This window comes from Paramormyrops kingsleyae, chromosome 10 (genome assembly GCF_048594095.1).
Source record: "Paramormyrops kingsleyae isolate MSU_618 chromosome 10, PKINGS_0.4, whole genome shotgun sequence".
NCBI lineage: Eukaryota > Metazoa > Chordata > Actinopteri > Osteoglossiformes > Mormyridae > Paramormyrops > Paramormyrops kingsleyae.
In genome coordinates, this window is record NC_132806.1 from 33,244,379 (window position 1) to 33,268,854 (window position 24,476).

Consider the following 24,476-nt stretch of genomic DNA (forward strand, 5'->3'; position numbering starts at 1 on the left):
TGCGTGTAAAATGATAGGACCCCCCCGGCAGGGTGTAATGAGGGCAGTCCCACAGGAGACGTTAACAAAGCCCGCGGAGAGGCACCGGAGAAACATGAGCACAAACAAGCGCCGGGGGCCAGTCTGGCACGGAAACGCCAAAGCGTGAAAAGCGGAGTCCCGCGGGGAGCCGGGAAGCTGATGCGTGGCGACATTAAATAGCAGCACTTACTGCTAAAAAAACCATTACAGAATATCCAAAATGGTGATCCTGTCTATATCCATGCATGCATATGAATATACATATGTGGGGGATGTGTTTACCTTGTTATGTAAGCATAAAAGGCGCCATATAAATAAAATGCATTATTATTTTCATTATTATTATATAATATATACCGAAGTGGGATGGCTCCCCTTAAGAGGCACAGAGGCCTCTGGTTTTGGCCTTTCTATCAGAGAAGCAGACAGCTGCTCTCCGGCTCGGTGCTTCCTCCGACTCCACCTCTCTTCTCCTTAACAGAGGAGTGTTTTCGTGGCCCCCGGGGGCCCCCTCGCCGGGAGACCCAGGCTCTGCTCCCAGCGGCCACATCTCTCTCTTCCCCCTTTTCTGTCTTTTGACGGAAGGAGGCAGGGTCACGCGGGGAGTCATTGACGCACGCGCTCAAGGCAGGGGAGCGGAGCGCGTCTGGGCATGCATTTTTGGCATCTGTATGGGGCCCGGGAGCCATTGTGGGTCGCAACAGTTGGCTGACCGCTTCCATTCAAGTGCCGAGCACTCGCTAGGAAAAAGAAAATAAAATAAAGGACTCAAAGCAAAAGTCGGAAGAATGGATCCTTTTTTCCTGGCCCCTGTTGCATCACCCGGGATGATAACGAGGTCGGACTCCCCCGTCGCCCCTCCCTTTGCGTGTCCGCCATGCGTAAACATCAGACGGAGCTCCTAAATGAGGCACGAATGGCGCATGCCCCCCAGAGGTTCTGCGGGGAGGCAGATGCAAACTCCCACCCTCGATTACACTCAGCTACACCACAAATCAAATTTTGTTCTGTGCCACTTTTGTACAAGTCCTGTTATGAACTCCGAAGCGGCAATTTCTGATAATGATGGAGGTGAGCCTGGGATACGCGGCCGCTGTAAGCTTACATGTTCACAGACACACACCCATGGCGCGGGTCTCTGTTAACCTGATAGTGACGGAGGTGAGCCTGGGATACGCGGCCGCTGTAAGCTTACAGGTTCACAGACACACACCCATGGCGCGGGTCTCTGTTAACCTGATAGTGACGGAGGTGAGCCTGGGATACGCGGCCGCTGTAAGCTTACAGGTTCACAGACACACACCCATGGCGCGGGTCTCTGTTAACCTGATAGTGACGGAGGTGAGCCTGGGATACGCGGCCGCTGTAAGCTTACAGGTTCACAGACACACACCCATGGCTCGGGTCTCTATTAACTGGGCAGGTGCAGCTTTATAAAGTGAATGAGCCTTCAGCAAAGTTACAAAGCTGGACTTCAGGCCTCCTGAGGGTTATCATCTGCACCAAAGCATATTTTATTATTTGTATGAGCTCCTGTACATTGGATGTGATATTATATAATGAATGAGAGGCAGAATCATATGGAGCCAGCAGGTCGCCAGTGGCAGGTCACAGCTTCTGTCACATCCAGTCTCAACAGGAGGTACATGAGGGCCCCTCTACCACCAGGAAAGACTGAAGATGAACGAGGCTGGGTCCTTTTCAGAAGGTGTATATCTTTCCAGCCGATTCTCTTAAATGTCAAAAGTCTGTGATCTGAACAAACATTCCGCTGAGGGAAGATAATCAACTGATCTAAACTCAATAGATCGAGAAGGGTGGCCTTGTTCAGATTCTTAGGTATAGACTAGTTGAGATTTGTACAGATTGACCACTATAGACTCAAATTGATTGACCAGTGTGCACTCAAGCTTATTGACTAATGTAGATTAGAGCTGACTGACTAGTGTACAGGTAAGGTGATTGACTAGTGTGGACTGGAGCTTACTGACTAGTGTGGACTGGAGCTTACTGACTAGTGTGGACTGGAGCTTACTGACTAGTGTGGACTGGAGCTTACTGACTAGTGTGGACTGGAGCTTACTGACTAGTGTGAACTGGAGCTTACTGACTAATTTGGACTGGAGCTTACTGACTAGTGTGGACTGGAGCTTACTGACTAATTTGGACTGGAACTTACTGACTAGTGTGGACTGGAGCTTACTGACTAATTTGGACTGGAACTTACTGACTAGTGTGGACTGGAGCTTACTGACTAATTTGGACTGGAACTTACTGACTAGTGTGGACTGGAGCTTACTGACTAGTGTGGACTGGAGCTTACTGACTAATTTGGACTGGAACTTACTGACTAGTGTGGACTGGAGCTTACTGACTAATTTGGACTGGAGCTTACTGACTAGTGTGGACTGGAGCTTACTGACTAATTTGGACTGGAGCTTACTGACTAATTTGGACTGGAGCTTACTGACTAATTTGGACTGGAGCTTACTGACTAGTGTGGACTGGAGCTTACTGACTAATTTGGACTGGAGCTTACTGACTAATTTGGACTGGAGCTTACTGACTAATTTGGACTGGAGCTTACTGACTAGTGTGGACTGGAGCTTACTGACTAATTTGGACTGGAGCTTACTGACTAATTTGGACTGGAGCTTACTGACTAATTTGGACTGGAGCTTACTGACTAGTTTGGACTGGAGCTTACTGACTAATTTGGACTGGAGCTTACTGACTAGTGTGGACTGGAGCTTACTGACTAATTTGGACTGGAGCTTACTGACTAGTGTGGACTGGAGCTTACTGACTAATTTGGACTGGAGCTTACTGACTAATTTGGACTGGAGCTTACTGACTAGTTTGGACTGGAGCTTACTGACTAGTGTGGACTGGAGCTTACTGACTAATTTGGACTGGAGCAAACCAAAGCAGAGTGCAGTGAAAGTTGCTTCCTCATTGTTTTCCTCTGGGCTTTTTATTACTGGAACTGAGAGACAGAGCAACCTTCCTAAACAATAAGGGCCAAGGAGGCCGTCCTTTCCATCTCCTGCGATTGTGTTTCTCAGGAGGTACGACGCCCACTTTCCCACAGGCTGTGGAAAGTGCTCTCTAGTTAATGGAAGAATGCTCTCCAACATTGTTTAGAAGTTAGTTGATGTCGTCAACATGAATTCACTGTTAAACAAGCCTCTGCGACTGGGAATTATGCAATCACCCCACCACGTGCATGTACATACTTGTCAGTTCCCTGGGTGATAATGTCATCTTTTCGGGTCTCACTGTTGTTGTTCACAGAGGAAGCAGGGCACTCCGCCAGCCCCTCCCTTGGCATCAGTGATTGATTATGACGGATCAAAATCAACTCATTACTTGCCTGCCATGAATGTCCCCCAGCTGCACCATGGCCTGTACTTGGCTCCTCATGGGGGGAGGACAGATAAAAGCTGGCCTCTATGTCTATACAAAGCATTAATGCGATCCTTATGTCTGGATGGACTTCTCTTTGCCATAGGCTGCGTAGATCTCATGGAGCAGGCTTGACCGGCTCAGGAAGTGTACTGATTCTCGTTATGCTTTAGAGAGTCTTTCAGAGCTGTAACTGGACTCAGCTGACAAAGCAGAACAAGTACAGGATCATGTAGTCAAGAATGGAGCTATATAATGAGCACTGACATTCAGCACTGATTTTTAAACCCTATTTGTTAGGGACACAGTCAGTGGGCCGTTCAGGACCAGAGAATAAAAATCCAGACCATGATTTTGTTTCAGCCAACCAGTTGAGTTTATACTTTATACTCAACTGGTTGGTGGAAACAAAATCTCGGTCTGGACTTTTATTCTATGGACCTGAACTACCCACCTCTGGACAACGTGTACTGTCAGGTCCGTGGAGTATGCAGACTAAAGTAGTGACCCTCCTCTGTGAGTGTCTTAGACAGTCTCCCTTAGCAAACCACACTGAGACATACTCAGATGAGTCATATATATTTGTTAAAACAAATAGTACAATCAGCTCGACGACGGATTGCTTTCATTGCTTGGTGACAAAGAGCTGCTGTCTTCCAGCTAATGTCATTCATTTCACTCCTTGGGCTGGGAGTGCTTAGCGGTAGCTGCAGTCCAGGGTCACGGCGACAGGGAATGTCTGTATACCAGATGTGACATTCTCGTACTCACCGTAGCAAGCAGTTACCATTTAGCATTCTGGCACGATAATTCCCAGCATCGTCTCGGAATCCTGTCATCGCATTCCACAAGGAAGTCGTGCATTTTCTGAGCAGCACTCAGACGTGTGTAACCTCTTTTGCATCATCCTCCATCACTGAGAGTTTCTCGAGGACTGCAGTGCACCAGTCGCTGTGCTGCGGGCTGGTCCACCCCAGGCAGTGTGCAGAATGGAGCAGCGGCGTGTGGGAGTGAGCCGGCATGCTAAATGCTAAGCATCAGTGTAGCTCCATGGCCAAAACAAGGGAGCCAGACTGACAGCAGGCCGCCCGCACGTGCCAGGATCCCTGCCGGGCTGTCGGACAGGGTTCATCCCTCTCTCCCTCTCTCCGACGCCTAGGCCCACACGTGCGGCAGATGGACCCTCATCTAGCAGTCAGAGCCAACAGTGAAACGCTATAGTGGCCGGGGAGGCCATGCACGCCCCCCCCCCCCGAGTAAAGTAGATACATGGCCACTCCTGTTGCCCCCCCATATCTAAATAATAACAAAATGTAGATGTTTTAAAGGTTATTTTATTTTCTAAGCGGAACCGTAGGAGAGGCATGGTCTCCCCCTTAAATATAACTGCCCCCTGACGCAGAACCCAATCGAAACTTTCTACAGGTGCCACTGAGCCAGACAGACACAGGGGACTCTTATTCTGGAGGATCCACAGTGACTCTCTGTTCGCTGTCTTTTAGGGATGAAAACAAACATAGTAACATTTTCAAATGTTACTATGTTGGGATTTCCACAAAGTATCTATGTCTTTGGAGAATATAAAAGTGCATTCTCTGACGTGTACACTCAAGCACACATAAAGAGTCATACATACAACATACAACACAGCACTACACGGACGTGTACAATCTCACCCACTGCAATAAACACAAGCACGCAATAATTTATGCACACGCATGTAAAAAAAAAATCTCAGTTATTCTAACATTGACACCCAACACAATTCAACACACCAACACACACACATGTTTGTATTCATTTGTATTTATGGGGACTTTCTATTTATTTCTATGGGAAAAACATAGACAATGACGACCTGAACTCCTACAAGCCCTAACCTTAACCATAAGTAACCACGCAAAATTTGCATGGTTTTGACTTTGGCATTTTTAGTTTATTGATTGCAGTCACAGATTTTTATAAAATTGAGTTTCCCCTTGTGGGGATCATTGTAGGGACACACACACACACACACACACACACACACACACAGACCAACTGTCCCAACCCATCTCACAGTTAGTCTCCACGACAACATCCCAGAGGCCCAACCCGTCTCAGTCCACTTCTCAGCAGGAAGCTGGACTCTCACATGATGAGCCCCCAGAGGCCATCGTGAATGAAGCTGCCAAATTTCCCAGAAATCCCTCTGGCAGGACAAACTTCTGAGCAGTTCTGTTGCACTGGGAGTTGAATCGCAGATGAGGCTCCCTGTGAAGGGGAAGCATGTTGTTCTTCATGCTCTGAACCTTGTCCTGCCTTTTCTATTCAGTCAATAAGATGCATTTTTGCAGCATTAGATGAGTGAAGTCAGTTTTCATTTTCATGACTTTAATATAATTTCTGCACAAATCACAAAGTTTCACCACTTGTGTTTTAGCTATTAAAAAATGACCCAACATCACCTAAGACATTTTATGAAACATTCTGCTTTATATTCCCAGTGCTGGAAAATGTGCTCCCTATTACAGGCTTGTCTCTCAGATGATTTCAGGAAGAGTGACGTGTTACTTCATTCACCGTTATTGCACCCTTTTGGATAAACCCAAATGGAGCTTTTCCACTGCCACCAGGGACCGAGCCGGACCTGAACTGTACCTGTGACAAGGCCTCGCTTAGTAACAGGGCCAAAAGTGTCACCAAACCCAGCTGGTTGCATCACCACCCTCCAACTGGTCAAAATGCACGGAACTACTGGTGTTCTGCTACATTCCTCCTATCTGAAGGGAAAAGAGCATATTCTATATATTATTGATCATTAGTAGTATCACACATCGCAATGTATTGATGTATTCCTGATAACAGAACTTGAACATTTCCAACGGGCTGCTTAAAAAAATATGATAGGACAGCTGAACGGAATGCATTGGTAATGTAATTTTGCACAAGCGAATGCTAATTTCTATAGAGTTTGATGCTACCGTAAGATGGTGATTATGGAAATGACCACATAGTAAATCGTGATCTACACCTCTTCGCTTTTATGTCACTGTTGCTCTCCAAATCGGGCAGCGCCTTTACCAAGCACCCTTCTGCAGTGGAAAACCAAAGCGAGCCGGAACCACACCATAACCAGTGCCTCTTCACAGTACTGATCGATTCTGGTATTTCCAGTGGAAAAGCGCCATCATACTTCTGCGTAGAATCTACACCTTTGGTAACCGCGTACCCTGCATTGTAGCCTACACCCGTAGTTGCATTTTTGTGCATTTTACGAGGTAGGGTACAAGATAGCGTAGATTCTACGCAGAAGTGTGAATCTGCCTTTACGCACGACATGGATTCGTCCCTTGAAAGAGCAGAGTTCTAACGTCTGGAAGGTACCAGCCTGGTGACCGGCCTTTTGTGAGGAGGCCCATTCCCCAGAAAGGACTCACTGAACACTTTGGGTCTTCAGGAAAAACTCTGGTGAATGGCTTTTCCTGAGTGTCCCAGAATTAGAACATGGCTGACTTCAAAAGCTCAGTGTGCTTCTGTACATTGTTGTGTGAGAGGGTGATGAATGGCAGCGACTTCCACACTCAGTCATAACGTAATATCCTGTAGACGGATACGCTGGGAATGCCAGATATTTGCCATTAATAGCCTGCTGTTTGTGCACTGCCACAGACATCAGTCTGTTCCCTCTGTCCTCGGTCAAAGAATGACAGGAAGTGGAAGTGACCTTGACTGGGGGGCGGGGGGCTGACCGCCCAGGGAATCATGCTGATGACGCGTGTAAAGCACGCAATTTTCTCTCATCACAAATCTGACAAGCCCCAAACACACAACACAGTCGGCTCTTTCCCAAAATATAAAATGAGACGGAGATGGACTTTCTGTTCTGGTAGCACTGGAGCAGTCGAGCAGATTCCACCCCTGGAAGACGGCGTGACATGGAGAGAGCTGGGAGAGCTGGGAGAGCTGGGAGGCCATCAGAGCTGCTTCACACCGATATGTCTGGGCCAGATCTTTTCCCTTTAAAGGGTCAGAGCTAATAGCCCCACACCGTCATGCACCCTGGCTCTGTGTGTGTGTGTGTGTGTGTGTGTGTGTGTGTGTGTGTGTGTGGGAGTGTGTGTGGATTATGTTTATATTACATTGTGGGGGACATTTGGTCACACACACACACACACACACACACACACACACCCTCAAATCAAAAAATAAAATGCCAAATTCTTGGCTGGTTAGGGGTTAAGGTCGTCATGTTGGGATTACAGTTTTCCCCATAGGAATGAATGGAGAGTCCCCACAAAGATATAATTAAACCTGTGTGTAAAACTTGAAATTTCCCTACTTTTGGGGACATCTTTTGAGGTCCCCATTTGGATAACCTCAGTTTCATGAAAAACTGAGAATGCAATCAAAACAGTAAAAATGCCAAAAGTCTTGTATTTGGGTTAGTTACTTATGGTTAAGGTTAAGGATGGGTAGAGGTTAAGGGTGTCGTGGTTGGGATTAGGGTTTTTCCCATAGAAATGAATGGTGTGTGTGTGTGTGTGTGTGTGTGTGCGCGCCCTTCGTAGCCAGGCAGGGATGGGTTCTCCATGCGATTCTGGCGTCAGCAGCGTGAGTAAGCAGGAACCTGGATGACAGAGCGGAAGGGATCTGCTCCGGTCGGCCTGTATGTGACCGCAGGGGGGCGGGGGGGCGGCTCACAGCGGAGGTCCTGGGAAGGGGCACGACCCACCTGGTCTCCAGATGAAAGCCCACAGCTGAGTCAGACACGGCGCTATTCACTGCACAAGACTGCTGTGAATAAATCATTTAACTTTTTTACGCAGAATTTTGTAATATATATCTGGTTAACATGGAGAAATCTGCCAGAGGAAACAAGTATAAATCTATATTAAAGCCCGGTTTTTGTTTCTTTTGAATTTTTTCCCCAAATTCATACCCAAACCTCGTAAAACAACTTTTCGAATGTATTAAATTATAGCAGTAAGAGACACGCCAACTAAATATTGCGTGAAAGTACTGACTCAGTGTCGAAGAGTCACTGGGAGTCAGAAATGCTTCCTGCATACCTGTCATATGCCCATCACATGCCCATAGTATGCCCATCACATGCCTGTTCCATGCCTATCGCATGCCTGTCATTTACCTGTTACATGCTAGTCATATGCCCATCGCATGCCTGTCATATTCCAGTCGTGTGCCCATCGCATGCCTGTCATATTCCAGTCGTGTGCCCATCGCATGCCTGTCATATTCCAGTCGTGTGCCCATCGCATGCCTGTCATATTCCAGTCGTGTGCCCATCGCATGCCTGTCATATTCCCATCGCATGCCCGTCGCATGCCTGTCATATTCCATTTTTCAGGTTCCCACAAATATCTACGAATGCAATCATAAGCCTAAAAATATTCTGCTTAGTTACTTAAGGTTAAGGTTAATACATGCTCCTTACCTCTGGGTAGGGGTTAAGGTCGTCATGTTGGGATTAGAGTTTTCAGCATAGCAAGGAATGGAAAGTCCCCACAAAGATGTAATTACAAACCCATATATATGTCTGTGTGTGTGTTTGCCTAATTGTGTTTGTGTGTCTGTGTTTGTGTGTGTGTGTGTGCGCATGTACGTGTGTGTGTGTGTCTCTGCTTGCGCATATTTGTGTGTGTGTGGTTTAGAGAGCCAGCAAGCTGGAGTTCAGGGGCTCTAATAACACCTGACTCTTTTTTAGTACTTCTGACCACAAGGGCCGTAGGATTAATGGGGGTGGGGCTGTGGATATCCCACCATCTATTTGGATGAGGGGGGGGGGGGGGGACCGGATGGAGCAGCGGGGGCCACCTGGAACAGGTGGAGGGAGGGAGGCAGGCAGGACAGTGGAAAAGTGCTTCTGCAGTTTAGCTGGGTTGGTTCCCCACCTGGATGGAAACTTTCTGTCCTGTTTTATGGGGCCCGGGGCCCGGGGCCTGGCTGTGCCTGACAGGGGCCCCACAGGAAGCCTGGGCGTCTTCAGCTTTACACTCCTTCTGCAGCATGGAGGCCAGGGGCCAGCAAGGGAGATCTCTCTCCCTCTCTCCCTCTCTCTCCCTCTCTCCCTCTCTCTCCCTCTCTCCCTCTCTCCCTCTCTCTCCCTCTCTCTCCCTCTCTCCTCTCTCTCCCTCTCTCCCTCTCTCCCTCTCTCCCCCTCTCTCCCTCTCTCCCTCTCTCCCTCTCTCTCCCTCTCTCCCTCTCTCCCTCTCTCTCCCTCTCTCTCCCTCTCTCTCCCTCTCTCCCTCTCTCTCCCTCTCTCCCTCTCTCTCCCTCTCTCTCCCTCTCTCCCTCTCTCTCCCTCTCTCCCTCTCTCTCCCTCTCTCTCCCTCTCTCCCTCTCTCCCTCTCTCTCCCTCTCTCTCCCTCTCTCCCTCTCTCTCCCTCTCTCCCTCTCTCTCCCTCTCTCTCCCTCTCTCTCCCTCTCTCTCCCTCTCTCCCTCTCTCTCCCTCTCTCCCTCTCTCTCCCTCTCTCCCTCTCTCTCCCTCTCTCTCCCTCTCTCCCTCTCTCTCCCTCTCTCCCTCTCTCTCCCTCTCGCTTACAAGTCACCCCCCTCGCCAAGCTCCCAGGTTGGGCTGAGGACAGATACAGCCCCCCACATGGGCACGGTGTCTGTGCAAGTTTCCAGACTTGCAGAGCGTTCATTTCACAAATCGAGACTCGACACAGACCCTAGCAACACTTCATTCCCCTGTGTTGTGTAACGAGGTCTTGGGCCAAGTGAAACTGATCAGTCAACACAAGGACAAACCTCATAATAAGGACTTGGCAGGCTGACGGCAGCCCCGTGTTTCTGAACAGGCTGTGGTGAGCCGCCGTTTCAATGCACTTTTAGTTCATCGTATCGGGAGAATGTCGAATAGAAAGGGTAGGAGTGACTGTGTCTTCGTCGCACCTATAATTACCTCTTAATTTACCAAGTACCTGCTCAATTGTATCAAGGGGGAAAAAAAATGTGTGCATATGCGTGTGTGTACTCTCAACCAGAGGACACAGATCACAGCTGCAGTCACACGGCACCCAGCAAACCCACCACCAAGGGCTCAAACACAGAACTGGACCGTATGACCAAATGTTCAGCAAACTGGATCTGTTGAGCCCTTGAAGAAAACGTGCTTGTAACAAACAAAGACGAACTCTACGTTTCCCATGATCTGCTAGAGACATATTTATAAGTAACCCTCTGTGACTATGGGCAGCAGATATCATTTAACTGTTTTCTTGGCTCTTGTTCTGATGCGAACTTCCCCATGTGCCTTTTAAGAAATGTTATACTCAAGCAGGACAGTTACATAACAGAGACTCTTCTCTGCCCCCCTACATCCATGACCTGATATTAGCTGGAATTTGAGCACTTCATCCCATAAACGAAAAAATGTGTTTGAAGTAGCGCCACTATGACGACTTTTACGGCACAATGCTGCCACCTTGTGGCCTCAATTTACAATGATTCAGCGACCGTTCATATGCTAACGTGACGTGCCGAGAAAGGCAGAGAAAGCACTCGGTATAAAACAACCACGGACACCACGAAATATTTACATTACATTTAATTAGCGGGTTACAATTTCAGGTGAGAACATCTTATCGGCTCATATGTGAATACAAGGGTTTATTTAAACGATTCTAAGACATATGATCTCAGACTATCAGTGAAATACAGTACAGTGTGTGATCCTGAACTGTTACATATTAAACTAGCCAGTGTGTTACTCAGAGGTTACTGATATCATAACAGGAAATGACATGTTTGTAATTCACTAATCTCCTCCTCACGTAGGACACAGCAAAGCATCAATTTGGATGCCTTTACCATAATTATTTCATGGCAAGCCTGAATATTTTAATTATATCATTTTCATTAATATTCACTTTATATATAACAGTCAAAGATATAGATAAATATTTATATTTAATGTATATAGCTACATATAGCACCTCATACAAAGAGGTGATACCATTTCAGTTTTTCCACATTTTAACATGTTGATGCACCTAAATGCTAGACACTGTATTGTTGTGGGTGTTTATGGATAAAATTATGCTCTTATTTTACGGTTAACCGGCTGATTAATAAATACATGTATTACAGTAAAGTGAAAAAACAAGTTTCGTGTAAGCACATTTTCTACCCAAATAATATTCAAAAAAAGATCTTATATGTAAGTAAAAAAATAAAGATTTAATTCATCGTTAGTGATATTTAAGTTGTAGTGCACAGTATAAGGACAGAAAGTCACCGAGACTATTCAAGCTGTGAAGGACTGTGTACTTACAGATAAAAGCTGAATCATTTTTATCAGCTATAATCACATGTTAGCGGTGACAGAAATTCCATATTTCTGTGAGCAGCAAGTTTAGTGTTTCATTATGTCAGTAGATGGGAATAAATGGCCTAAAATTACGTTTTACTCGGAGAGGGCTTGGTCTGTCCCCTCTGCGGGCCCGTCTTCATTTGCTTGTGTTGTCTATTATGCGAGGTAAAAAGTAGATAGCCTTCTGTCCCATGTGGGTCCTCGGTCCAGCCTTGGGCCGTCCGTTCTTCTTGATGCCAACATACCAGCCTTGGTCCTGGTACTTCTGACACATGTAGGTGTTGTAGTGATTCTCCTCCAGCTTCTCCAGAAAGTAACAGTCGTCATTCAGGTTGGACTGGAAAAATGTGGAAACAAAGGTGAAGCTTAGCTCACCTTTGCCAGAAATCATTTTACACAATAAAATCAAGGTCAACAAACGATTTGCCAGGAAGCTCACTGTGCCGTAAAGCTGGCCCTGCTCGTTCATGGCCAGGTATAGCGCCGCCTCCCGGCCCTCGATCACCACCACACCGATGCTGACGGCTTTCAGCCGCATCACATCTGCAACAGGGAAGCGGCGCGTCAGCAGGAGATGGGACCAGACGCCATCCTGACACTGTGGCTGAAGCTGGATGTCGAAGCTGCCCGTCTGACACGGCACCCAGATCTCGTTTTCAGCAGTCACACACTCATCACTATCTAAATCCACAAGCTAAGCGATGCAGGTGCTTATTAACAACGTTAACAGCTGTGCCCCAGAGCCCCCGGCTGCCATCAGCCTCCTGAAATCTGATGAAATGCATGCCAAGTAAAATGACTCACCGTATATCACTGGCTAAGATCAAAATACAGCAAAGGTCTGTCATGTGGCCACGTTACCAGAGGCAATGCCGTTCTACATCAAACACCTTTCATTGCTCGTAGATAAGTGGGGGAGCCTTTTAAAACGCCGGTGCTAGAAGAGCAGCACGGCACTAATAAGGCAATGGCGCTGCTTATCAAAATGTCAAAATACCACCCGCCCGCAATTAATCTGCCGAAGGCAAGCGATCGGAGGACGATGGGAGAGTGCCGGCTGCCCCGTCGCCCCGGTACCGGCGCGGCGACCTGTTAACAAACAACTGCTATCAGCCTTAATCTCGCCGGCAGCCTTACTGTAAGCGTCGCCCTCGTCTCTGCTGCCCTCCACCGTGCCATCAGGCAGGATCCGCAGATGATATCCGCCGTTCAGGCAGTACAGGCGCGTCAGCTTCTTGTAATCTTGCATGTCGATCCCGAAATTCTCCGGGCCCAGCGGAAACACCGTTATCTCCCCTTCCGTCATTTTGCTGGCAGCCTCCGGGCGTCCCGATTACGGTAAGAGTAGGTGCGCCTGTAGCGTAGTGACGGGGTATGTACCACTCTCCCGGAGGGGGTCCGCGGGGCGCTGCACTGCCGCCCTCATCGGCCTCCGATCGGGCCCCCGCTTATCCCAGCAATCTGGGAAAGTACCCAGCGCTCCGCCAGTTCTGTAAGCAGCCAAAGGTGCCCCGGGACAAGCCTGTGCGTGTGCCGACAGAAAAAAATAAAATAAATAAAAAATCGAGAAATCACGTAAGATCACATTAAAATTCCGTTAAACCACAAGAAAATACCGGGAAAGCATATCAAATTATCTTTACATGTTTATAATGCAACCAGATACCAGGAGGTCAAAGGTAAGAAAGCCACGATGAATATTTACAGAATGATGCCCCTGCAAATTTCCGGCTAATATCATCAGTCCAGGATCGTCACTAACTTCGCATTCCACATATGTGTTTATTTTAAAACATACCCGCCTCCAGAAGCGATTCTTATCGGCTTTCCTTCATGAAGAAAAGTAGAAATGATTTAACGAGTTTTCCATCTAAGGAAACTCTTTTGCTGCTGTCAGTGCAGCTCACCCATAAATCCACATCAGAACAGTAGCTGTAGTAAACCCCGTTATCATTAAAAACCAGAAATCTGGCAAGTCTCTACATCCAAAAGAATTTTGGAAAAGTGTCAGCGGCTGCCAGAAAAAGCAGCCTGTGGAATGTGAGGGTAGGCTACTGTGTAGAAGGACCATTTTCCTGGAAGTTCATTCTGTTACTGGCCATGGGCAGCCCGACAGCCCCCTGAAATGCAAGCAAGTCGCTCCAAGTGTGTGTCTCCCGTGACAAGCAGCCGGACGGGGAGCTTGAAGAGATTTACCTGTGAAAATGCCCCTGGAGAATCGCCAAAGGTGGCAGCATTTCCGTATACCATGTCTGCAAACGGGATAGTGAATGAGCTCTCAGTGGTCTGCTGGACATCCTGGCTCTGTCTATGTCCTTCGCTCTCTCGCCCACAAGTGTTCATCCCTTATAAGCACACCCTACCCTAAGATGGCTCTCACAAGTCTATATTTATCCCAGCTAGTGAGCTTGGCAGCTGAAAATGGGCAATGTCATATTCCCATCCGGTCAAAGTGAGTGGTACGTCCGGGCAATTCACCTGGTTTGAACTGGAAGGTAGGAAAAGGTTTCAGAAGTTCGTTGAGGACTAAGTGGGAGCCATTTTGTCATTTTGTCTGAAGGTTTCTAAGAGAGGGGCCATAGAAAATGAATGCAAAGCAAACAGCAGGCACTCAAAAGCAACTCACTTTATTTAATTTCTTTCCTTCCTTTTTTCCCGTTCTGTACTTCTCTCTAATGATGTTTTATGTATCACAACACATCCATGTAAAGCGCTTTGGGATGACTCTGTTGTGAAAGGCGCTATATAAAAATAAATTGAATTGAATTGAACTGAGCTCACTTATGAGCAAAATGAACACTGTGAGATCTGGTTAACATCCCCAGCATACAGTGTAACATCACAATCCGAGCTGCAATAATGTGGTCATTGATTTATAAGAAGGTGCCAGCCGTTGCAAAGCCAGCATTCAAGTGATTTGTGTAATTTACTTAGTCACAGGATCCACCATCCCTCAGGAACATCCCTGCTCTTGCTCTGATAAACACTCATTTTAGCTGCAGGGGAGTCTCACAAGGTCACAAGGTCAGTCTCTGCTATTTTCCTTTTTAAATCGGTGACTTTAGGCAGCAGATCCACAAAAGTCAGCCAGCTAGCAGGTTTTTCCTGCATCATGGATCCCATCCAGGCCCAGGACCCCTCAGGGTACATCTAAGGAGGCGTGGTGAGTTACTCTGAGACCTCCAGGGTTGAAGGTTCTCCTTGCTGCCTGGTGTGTTTGCAGTTTGCACGTTCTCCTCAGCGTTTGTGTGGGTTTTCTCCCTCAGTTTCCTGCCGCAGCCAAAAAACATGCTGTTCAGGCGGAATGGCTTCACCAGTGCATGCTGGGATATGATCCACTTTTACCACAACGTAGGGTCGTATATGGGGTTATGCCCATAGTCATGACAGTCAGTATAAGGCTGCTCATGTTGTCACCTGTCTTGGCATGACGTCACCTACCTTGGCATTTCCAAACACTTCATGAGAATTGTGAGGAATTTTTGTACTAATAATTTACTCTAAAGAAACACAATAAATGTGTTATTGGCACAAACATCAGGGATACTCTGCATCTTGTTACACTGTATCAGCTCATCAAGCCCCATTAACAAAGGCAAAGGATGGAGGTCTGAAAAGTACAGATTAAGAAACAATGGTCTGAGGATCCCTGAATAGGATAGGCGGTTACAGAAAATGGATGGATGGATGGATGGTATGAGTGTTTACTGTAACCTGCCTGGATGTTTTATTAAAAATGATTGCAGTTCCTATGCTGTACCCCACAAATTATCCATTTAGTCAAAGCAGTGATGTCATTAAGAGTATCAGTGTATCAGAGTATGCAGTCGCTCTCCCATTCTGGCATGACCCAGCTGCAGAAAGCCTTTTGACAGCGGCATCAAATGCTTAGCAGGGGAAAACTTGAAGCAACATTCTGGCATGTCTAAGAAATGCAGACAGGAAAGGATTAGCTCTAGAATGGCTAAAAAGCCATGTGGATCCATCTCCATGGTTCACGGTGTGTGTGGAGTTTGAATGTTCTCCAGTTGAAAGACAAACAGTTAGGATAATTGGCTTAATTGCCCGTAATGTGTGAGTGTCCTACGATCGACACCGTGACCTTGTATTAGAGAATCAGTTATGGAAAACGTGAATGAGTTATGCAACTTTAACTTTAAGACGTATTTACATTGTTACTCTGCCCGCCTAGTCACACACTAAAAATACACGAATTTTTCAAAATCAGAAGAATCTCCCTAGGCATAAAGGCTCAGTAAAGAGATTACCTAAAAAGGCTGCCATGTGTTACCGCGGGGGGGGGGGGGGGGGGGGCAGTTGTACAGTACTCATATTCGCCAGCAGATGGCCGTAGAGGTGAAGGGATTTTTTAGAATAGGTAAGTGATTTAAAAATGTTCAAACCGGAGCATGGTATATATTTTGACACATTTTGGGTTGTCACATCAACAGGAATCAGGTTTAAAGAAGACTGCCGCAGTACTTATTTTTTATTGTCATGCATTACATTAATTCACTTAGCTTATGCTCTTGTTTCTCCCCATTTGTATATGTGGATATTTCAGAAAAACACTTCAGGTTATATGGGTTTGATGTGCCCTGCGATCGACTGCCATCCCGTCCATGGTGAACCCCAGTCTGTGCCATGTGCTGCCTGGGATTGGCTCTAGGCCTCCCATGATCCTGATCAAGGTAAGCGATTGTTAGATGGATGGATACGTAGACTAATCAATCACATTAATACTCTTTCTGAGTGTGACGCCTTACAACTGTGTCCGAATTTTCACATGACGTTTTACCTTCTCAAAGCCCCTAGACTGAATAGAACGTAAAGGAATACGGCCAGGAAAGGCGCATCTGTGTGAAACGAATTCGCTTCGGATTTAGACTCCCCGCCCAAGCATGACATCATCTTTCTTCAGTATACAGCCAACCAACCAGCGGACGCGGATGGACCTCACTGGGCAGAGGGCGCCGGGATGCTGCACTGACATTGGCCCGTCTAGCTGTCAGTCATATGATGTCCTGATTCAGGGTAGGTTGGTGCTGAGCCTGCGTCTGGATCGCGCGGCCGCGGTTAAAGAGCCGCGGAAGGAATCCGTGTCCGTCGCTCTGTGTTGTAGCCCGTTCGCTTCGCTCCCTGCAGGATGACGGCGTCCGCACATCCCTGTCGCAGGACTGCCGTGCTTACGGCGCTGTGTATGGATTAAACATGGCATAGGTGGGCTTGGAGCCGCGCCAGCCGTAGCGAGTCGCGTACCCACCCCAGCCGGAGAGCCGGCGGTGCTTCGCCCGGCAGCGTAAGCAGCGGTACCCGGTTCGCCAGCGGACATTCTGCGGTCGCCTTGAGGGTTAAGCAGTCAGCGGGGGGCGGCGTTTCTTTTCTTCTCTCCTCCCGGTAGTTTGGATACTGACCAGCTGGCTCGCGAGTAGCGACTCCCCTGAAGGATTTGCTCACGCCCGGCGGCTGCTGCGGCTTTGGTCCCGGCGCAGACATGGGGCTGCCCGCCCTGGAGTTTAGCGACTGCTACCTGGACAGCCCCCAGTTCCGCGACAGGCTGAAGTCTCATGAGCTGGAGCTGGACAGGACGAACAAGTTCATCAAAGAGCTCATCAAGGACGGCAAGGCGCTCATTCAGGCGCTGAGAAGTAAGCCTTTAGCCAGCCGAGCCGCGCCGAACCGAACCGGGAGGCGCTGTTCTGACGGCCAATACCCGCCCCTTGTCGCTTCCGCGCGGTCCGGCAGCTGGCAGTCAGACCGCTGGTCCATCCTTTAATCATTCAGACAGATATCTAATTGATTACTTAATTAATGCCGGTGTCCAGTCACATAGATGGCAGGTGTGATGTCGTCCATTGAGGGCTAATGGATATAATTTCTGGATCAGAACCCTTTGAGCTCTTAACTCAAGGTCACAGTGTCCTGCCGCAGCGGCTCGGTGTGAGGAGATGGACCCGGTTCCAGTTGGACCAGGACACATACGGGGTCTCAACATGCTGTTTCTCTATGTCCAGTGAATATATTTTATTATTGCCGGAACAGGGTTTGGTCACGTGCGTTATTCTTGGTTTTATTTTTATTTAAAGATGTTGTTCTGGTAGTAGGTTAGAGTGGGTTCAGCTGCATGCACACTTTCTAATCTAAAAGCTGATTAAATGCCTTTGCCTGCAGTAGATTCCTCGCGGTAGATGTTTGCGCTCAGAGCCCCTTCGACACCAATCACAGAGATTTCTGGCTGCTATTTTGCGCGTTTTAAATTCTGCTTTGAATTTCTTCAGCATGGTGGTTCAGCCACTCTGAATCCTGGATCCCACAGAGGTTGTTGATAAGTGGGCTAATTTTTCGCTTGGCAGGGTAACTGTTTGGGCATGTTGGTGAGTTTGGAAATTCAGCATAAGCGTGGCGTGCAGCCAAAGTTGACCAGTTCCATCTAAAAGGAGTGATGAAACTCATTGGATGCAACACGCCAAACCTGTTTCAAGTTAAGCATGAGGAACAGACATTGTTCGAAATGAACTGAGAGCTAATTTCACGTTCGGCACATCTTGGTTGCTGGACAAGCCTGTGACCTTCATCTGCCTTCTAGTATTGAGAGATAATTTCATACTTCCCCTGTGGTCCGTCATGTCTGTTGTGTGAACCCGACACAACCTGTCATTAGAAGTCAGGATGCAAGGCTGGACCTCGAACCACAAGCTTCAAATCATGGTAATTACACAAATTCCCCCAAAATTACAGTTTACATTGTCGCTGCAAAAAAAAAATAACGGTTGTCTAGTTTAATTCTGAAATGGTTTAGTTCTGTGAGATAAGGTCCAGTGTGACTTCAAACTATGAGAGAAGGTGTGTACTGGCTTTGATTTCACAACGGGAGCTGGGTGTTGTGTGAGGATAGTCATTGTAGTCATCGTAAGTGAGCTGTAACAAACTATACCAGTCTGCTGAAATACTGACCCACATAGAATCAGGTCAGATGGGTGTGCAGACTGGGAGGTACTGGACCAGGTTTAGGTGACGAGGCTAATGCTGATTACAGCCTCAACTTGTAGATACTGGAGTGGGGGGTTAATTAGGTCTATGCCTTCTAGTTTATGGTTAGACCAATACCAGTGAAGCTAGCTTGAATTGCTTGAAGTCTGTTTTTGATGCATCTTTATTTAATCATTTCGTTAAAGAGTTCTGGTGTTGATGCCAAAGTTTTTAATTAAAATTAATACGTTCTCTGCTTGCCGGCCAGTCCAAGTCTTCTGGAGCTCTTCCGATTTCACTGGAGAGTGCAGTGTGCAGTTCAGTGGCTTCCTTCAGCTAAACCAGACAAGATGATCTCCAGTCGAGAGTGTCACAGTCTGAATCCTACCATCATCTATACGCTATTCCATGTAAAGATCCTTTCCAGAAAATTCTGCAACTCTATCCCACAGGTAGCTTTTCAAATTATTTTCCGTAGATAACAGAAGATGAAGTTGAGGCTTTTTCTTCACTGTGTAGAGGCATTGCAGTCAGCTGGGCTTTGACGTGATCTGACTCTTATCAATGTTTTTCAAGGACCTGCAACAGCTGTTACCTTTTAAATGGATTCATTAATTTAAATGTTATTTAATTGCTCAAGGGCGAGGGATGTTGAATTAGTCATTATTTGAAATGGTTGTTTAAAGGGGCAAATTGGGGAGAAACTATTTAGAAGTCCATGCTTTTCATTGTTACTGGTCTCCTCAGGATGTTACTGGCAGAGACCCTGAAGGTTGCAGTGGGTTAATCTTAGAGGTTGTTTGCTCTCCTATACCCTTTGGGTCGCAGCCCCCCATCTGGTCACCTGAACGGGGACAGGGCGCTGTCATTCTGACAGCACATGCCGGATCGTGTCTCCAGTTCCGCCAGTCTGTCATGCTTTCTCCAGAAGTGCAGGCTACAACAGGCCAGCCTGCAGAAGCAGCTCCGGGGCGGGTTTTCTGCGGGGGGGTGGCGGCGGCGGCACGTTTCCTTCTGGGAGATTCAGCCGATGAATGGAGGTACTCAAGTTACAAGCGGTAATGGCTGTAACCCTCCCATCCCAGTGTCGATGCTTTTTCCCAGAATCCCCTCTGTCTTCTGGGACTGTATTGTGTAAAATCAGGCCAGCTCTTCGAATGTCTCGTTTCTGTGAAAGGGTAGGGAAGATGACCTGGGGGAAATTCAATATTGCCCCTTCCCACCTTGTCATTGTCTTTGTGTTTGGCTTTGTATCACTGCTGTGTTGTTGTATGACTGCTTTTCTCTTTCTCCGTTTTTCGAGACGTTCCTGATGTTTAATTGCTGCTTTGTTGTCCTTCGAGTGAATATAATTCCAGCGTTTATATCCCCTAAACGTTCTTTCCCAAAGCTTAAGGAGGATTCCACTAAGAATGAATTGGTTTGGGTGCAGCGTTTGCAGACTCAGCAGAATTTATACACTTGTGGCTTTTAAAAATGTGTCTTTGAGGTGGATGAGACTGAACTGGGCCGGTTGAAGGGAATGAAAGGCAGGGAGTGGGTTCTGTACAAGGCCGCCATGTGAGGCTGTGCCTGCGTCTCTGTGCCTGCGTCTCTGTGCCTGCGTCTCTGTGCCTGCGTCTCTGTGCCTGCGTCTCTGTGCCTGCGTCTCTGTGCCTGCGTCTCTGTGCCTGCGTCTCTGTGCCTGCGTCTCGATACACAGAGTAAATGTCACTAAGCCCAGGGTGGCTCTGGCCCTTCGACCTGTTAATAATTAAGATTTTCTAAGCTTTTCTTTTATCGGCTAGTTGCTCCATTCCAAGTGTCCCATTTCAGTCTCATAAAAGTGATGCGGGTCGTGTGGCTGCTTCCGTTTGCCCCTGTTTCCGTGTGCCACTGGTGGCAGCCTCTAGCTTCCAGCCGGCCGGGCTTCGCACGGAGAAGAAGCCGTTAAGCGTCTGGCTTGACGTGGCTCCGGAGACGCTGCTCATCCCTCCTCGCGTCCTCTTCAGGTGGGGCTCAGGTTCACCTTAATGGAGCCAGATGAGAGAGCAGGCTGGGAAAGGGAGTGAGTGGAGGGAATGGAAAGAATGAAATACTCGAAGGGATCGGGGGGGCCGTGCTGCTTCCTGGGCCTGGTTCAACGTCTCCTGATCCGGGAAGCCGTCCCACTGCACCTTTGAGGCAGCTGCTGGCCGCCTCGAGTCGTCTGCCTGTTAACGTGGCAAGCTCGAGCTCCAAATGGGGGGCGGTGCTTCCCCCTTCTCCAGCCCGGTGAACAGATAGGGGCCGGTAGGGGTCAGGCCACTGGGGGCTCCAGGGGAGGGTGGGCAGACCGGTGGTCTCCCCTGTGTGACCGAGTTGCCATATCTCCCTGGCATGGTGACCGTCCTGATTGGGAGCCGTCCTGCATTTTACGGTTCAGTTGGGAGTTCCCGCTAGCAGGCCCTTGATGACCTTCAGCTGCAGACTTTCATTTGCTGGTCTTCTGCTCTGAGCGTTTACTGTGATTAACTTGGCTCCCGTCTCCCTTATTTTAAGACACATCTTCTGTTTTGATTGGAAAGCAGGTCTGTGTTGTTAAAAGCACTCGTACTGATGGAGGAGGGGTGAAAGTCTCACACCTTATAGATAAATGAGTTGCCCTCCACACCCCATGGAATTTGAGAGCACCCTTGACATACAGATCCCACATGTTCTCCAGGTTCTGGGTGTCCTCTACCAGCTTCTGCACCCACCTCCCTGGCTCTGGGTGTTCTTGGCTAATTTCTCTAGTGTCTTCCTGGCTTCCAGGCCTGCAGCCCTTTTCCTGGCTCAGGTTGTCCCCGACCAGCTTCTGCAGCTGTCTTCCTGACTCAGGGAAACCCTGACCAGCTTCTGCAGTCGTGAATCTCCCTCGGCTACCAGTAAAGGCTGCTGTGGGGTGTCTTACACACTTTGGGTTGTAGCAGGGCTTCTGGAATGCTGCACCTGGCTTTGCTGCTCTGCATCTTTGTCCTGCTTAGCTGGGCTTTTCCTTAACGTCTGCATTGAATCTTTAAGTGTGCGGACACTTGCTCGCTTCAGAGTAAAGCATCAAGCCTCTTCTGAAAGCAGCAGCTTCCCAGTCCTCCTTCGCCCACTGCTCTGCCAGCTGGATCGCCCCCGGAACGTTCCCTGGGCTTGAGCTCCTCAGGACGCTGGTCTGGCCCCTGTGAGTGACACCGATACCTTCTTGCGTGAGTGTTCCATGGTCCCAGGTGGCTGTAATGAAACCCAGGCGTGCGTGAGCACTGGCGGGATTGGGAGGGGTGTGTAAACGTGCCTGTGGGGAGCGCCGGCAGACGTGTGCCGTCGGAGGAATGCGTATCTGCTAGCTTTAAGCTGCAGGCAGCACTGAGCTCACAGTCTTTGCCTGCTCCATGTCCACGTGTGTGATTTTCACCCAGAGCGACCCGTGACAGATGTGCGGCAGCCTGAGCCGGAGGTCATTCATGGGAGCTCTCTTTTGCTGATCTTGTTCTGGGCTCTGTTCCTTCCCATAAGATGACGTAAGTAGCCCTGTTTACAGCCCCTGCCTGCTGCAGATCCGCACCTTCGCTCCTGTGTCGCTCCCTTCGCAGGATTCCTGCGTTTCGTCAGCTCGCTGTCTGGCAGAAGCACAGGCTGCCGACCAGAGCCTGCAAGCCCCAGCAAGTTATCTTCGCTTTCCTCAGATTCCTGCGGTCTGGCTCACCGAGGGTGACGCGTTTATGTACGCAGGGCGTAGTGGCGTGGCACTGCCATTCACTGGAGGTTATTCTTTAACAGCTGGTCGATCTGGTTTGCCTGTGCCGCCTCCTGTTGGACAGTGTGGCTTAGCTGCTCCCTCAGGGTGAATCGGCCCCTGAACGCTCACGTGATGCCTGATTGGGCAGGTTTGCCGGTAGGCTACTGGGTGACACCCAGCAGACGGTCCCTGGGTCAGGGCTGAGAGGCTGGGGGAATCCGCTCACCCGGTTGATGATCCCGCTTGGATTTCACACCAAAAATGTGCTGCTGTAAGTGTGTAAGGCAGGGAGTCTGGGGATGAGTCCCCTATCAAGTCACACTGTGCTCAACTAGGGGTGCGAATTTGCAAGCATAGTGCAGGTTGTAAATGTCAGGGAGGTTATTATTCTATTATTCATGCTGCTGTCCCCTCTGCCCGCCACTGGTTGCGAGCGGGGAATCTGGGGCGTGGCTGTCTGGGGTTCTGATCAAGATGGCGATGACTCCGTAGTGAGTGACCTGCTCCATGCTTCAGTCTCCTGCTGGGTGACATGGCGTTTGGACAGCTTCCTTCCTCCTGGAAGCCCGCTTCCCGCCCAGAGGAATGAGCTGTGTCTGCAGTACTCTTCCTGTGACCTGGCCTCCGCGGCCGTGGCGGGGGCTTCGGGATGTTGGGTGTGAGGGACAGGCCAGGGCCGTCCGTCCGAGAGCCCCTCCCCCATTCCTCCAGGCTGGCCCGCCTCCCGTTTCCTGGGGCCAGGAGGTGCCACATTGAGTTCCTGCCGCTCCCGATCCTCTGGGTTGAGCGGGTTGTGCCGTCACGCTGTCAGACACACGGCTGACGGATGCATCTGTGCTCCTGTTCGTTTCCGCCCCCATGTCGGCCCCCCGCCTGCAGTCTGCTGGACCCTGCTGGACCTGGCATCCCGGCTGCCATTGGATACAGTCTCTGCTTTCTTGTCTGCCATTGGATACAGTCTCTGTTTTCTTGTTTGCCATTGGATACAGTCTCTGCTTTCTTGTCTGCCATTGGATACAGTCTCTGCTTTCTTCCTCAAACCGCCGGCACTCGCAGGTTTAATGAGGTTTTAGCCGCTGCAGAGAGCTGCAGTTTCCTGCCGCAGGACCGTGTGAGATCATCATCCTCTCAGGTCGTCTCTGCCTTGCCCCCCTCTAGGAGACGGTAGGTGTCACCATCTTCAGATGTGGTGTGCTCACAAAGACGGGATGAACCTGCTGACCCTGAGATCTCCGCTACGTGATCCTGCTTCCGCATCGGGGTCAGGAGTTTGGAACTCCGTTGCTTCTCATTGGGCCATGGAATTGGGCTGCCACAGAATGCTGTTTAAGGGTTGTCTGAACTGGTTTTAGGGGAGATGATAATATTGGATGTGCAGGCATCAGAAGAAAATAAGATGGACACCCTTTTTCCCCTCTTGGTCCTTTTAAACTTAGTGTTGCTGTGTGGCCCGGTAATCTCAGCCTGAGGGCATAGTGGCTCTGTGGAGATCTTGCACTTGCCATTAGGGGTTGGGCTCGAATCCTGACCCCACTCTGCAGTATGCATGCCTCAATCAGCCCATGTGAGTGCATGTGTCCCGTCCAGTGTGGCCCCTGTCTTGTGCTCAATGTTTTCTCGTTGATGGCACCTTGAGCTGGGTAAGCCGTGATGGATGGATGGATGGATGGATGGGAGGCTTTCCAAGCCTCATTTTCACTGGAGCTAATCTGAGCCCATTGGGCTGTAATCCCTCAGGGCATTAGAGTGATTTGGGTCTCAGGCAGAAGAGCAGAATTTCCCCGTTTCCTTGTCAATCATCCCTGGGGACTGAGGATCCACCTGGGCCTGGTTGGTTCTGTGCAGACGCTTCCTCTAAGGCACAGTGTCAGACTCCAGTCCTGGGGGGCCGGAGTCCTGCACATTTTTGGGTTTCCCCTCATTTAACACACCTGATTCACCTCCTTGTGCTAATTACCACACAGCTGTTGAGCTGAATCAGTTCTTTCCCTGTTCCACCACAAATAAGCTACACAGGGCTCCGGCCCCCCAGGACTGGA

At 48.8% G+C, this 24,476-nt stretch overlaps 2 protein-coding genes across 5 annotated transcripts in view; one reads left to right on the top strand and one right to left on the bottom strand.

Annotated features, from left to right (window-relative positions):
- Window positions 1-10,958: 10,958 nt before the first annotated feature.
- fgf1a (fibroblast growth factor 1a) lies at window positions 10,959-14,066 on the bottom strand. Of its 3 annotated transcripts, none has more exons than XM_023791554.2 (4): window positions 13,938-14,066; window positions 12,879-13,263; window positions 12,181-12,284; window positions 10,959-12,078 (listed from the first exon to the last, which is right to left on the bottom strand). In XM_023791554.2, exons 2-4 carry the CDS (start codon window positions 13,045-13,047, stop codon window positions 11,878-11,880), a joined length of 474 nt encoding a protein of 157 aa, XP_023647322.1. In that variant the 5' UTR covers window positions 13,048-13,263; window positions 13,938-14,066; the 3' UTR covers window positions 10,959-11,877. The 3 variants fall into 3 exon arrangements, with proteins under 3 accessions (XP_023647322.1, XP_023647323.1, XP_072573823.1); XM_023791555.2 differs by lacking the exon at window positions 13,938-14,066 and adding an exon at window positions 13,540-13,696; XM_072717722.1 differs by lacking the exon at window positions 13,938-14,066 and having other exon boundaries at window positions 12,879-13,440.
- A 2,699-nt stretch (window positions 14,067-16,765) lies between these two features.
- The window catches only part of LOC111833369 (rho GTPase-activating protein 26-like), a 41,025-nt gene continuing 33,314 nt past the window's right edge, over window positions 16,766-24,476 (top strand). For both annotated transcript variants that reach the window (XM_072717723.1, XM_072717724.1), the window contains exon 1: window positions 16,766-17,389. In XM_072717723.1, coding sequence (XP_072573824.1) covers window positions 17,236-17,389 — 154 coding nt within the window. In that variant the 5' untranslated portion in view covers window positions 16,766-17,235. The remainder of the gene's footprint in view (window positions 17,390-24,476) is intronic.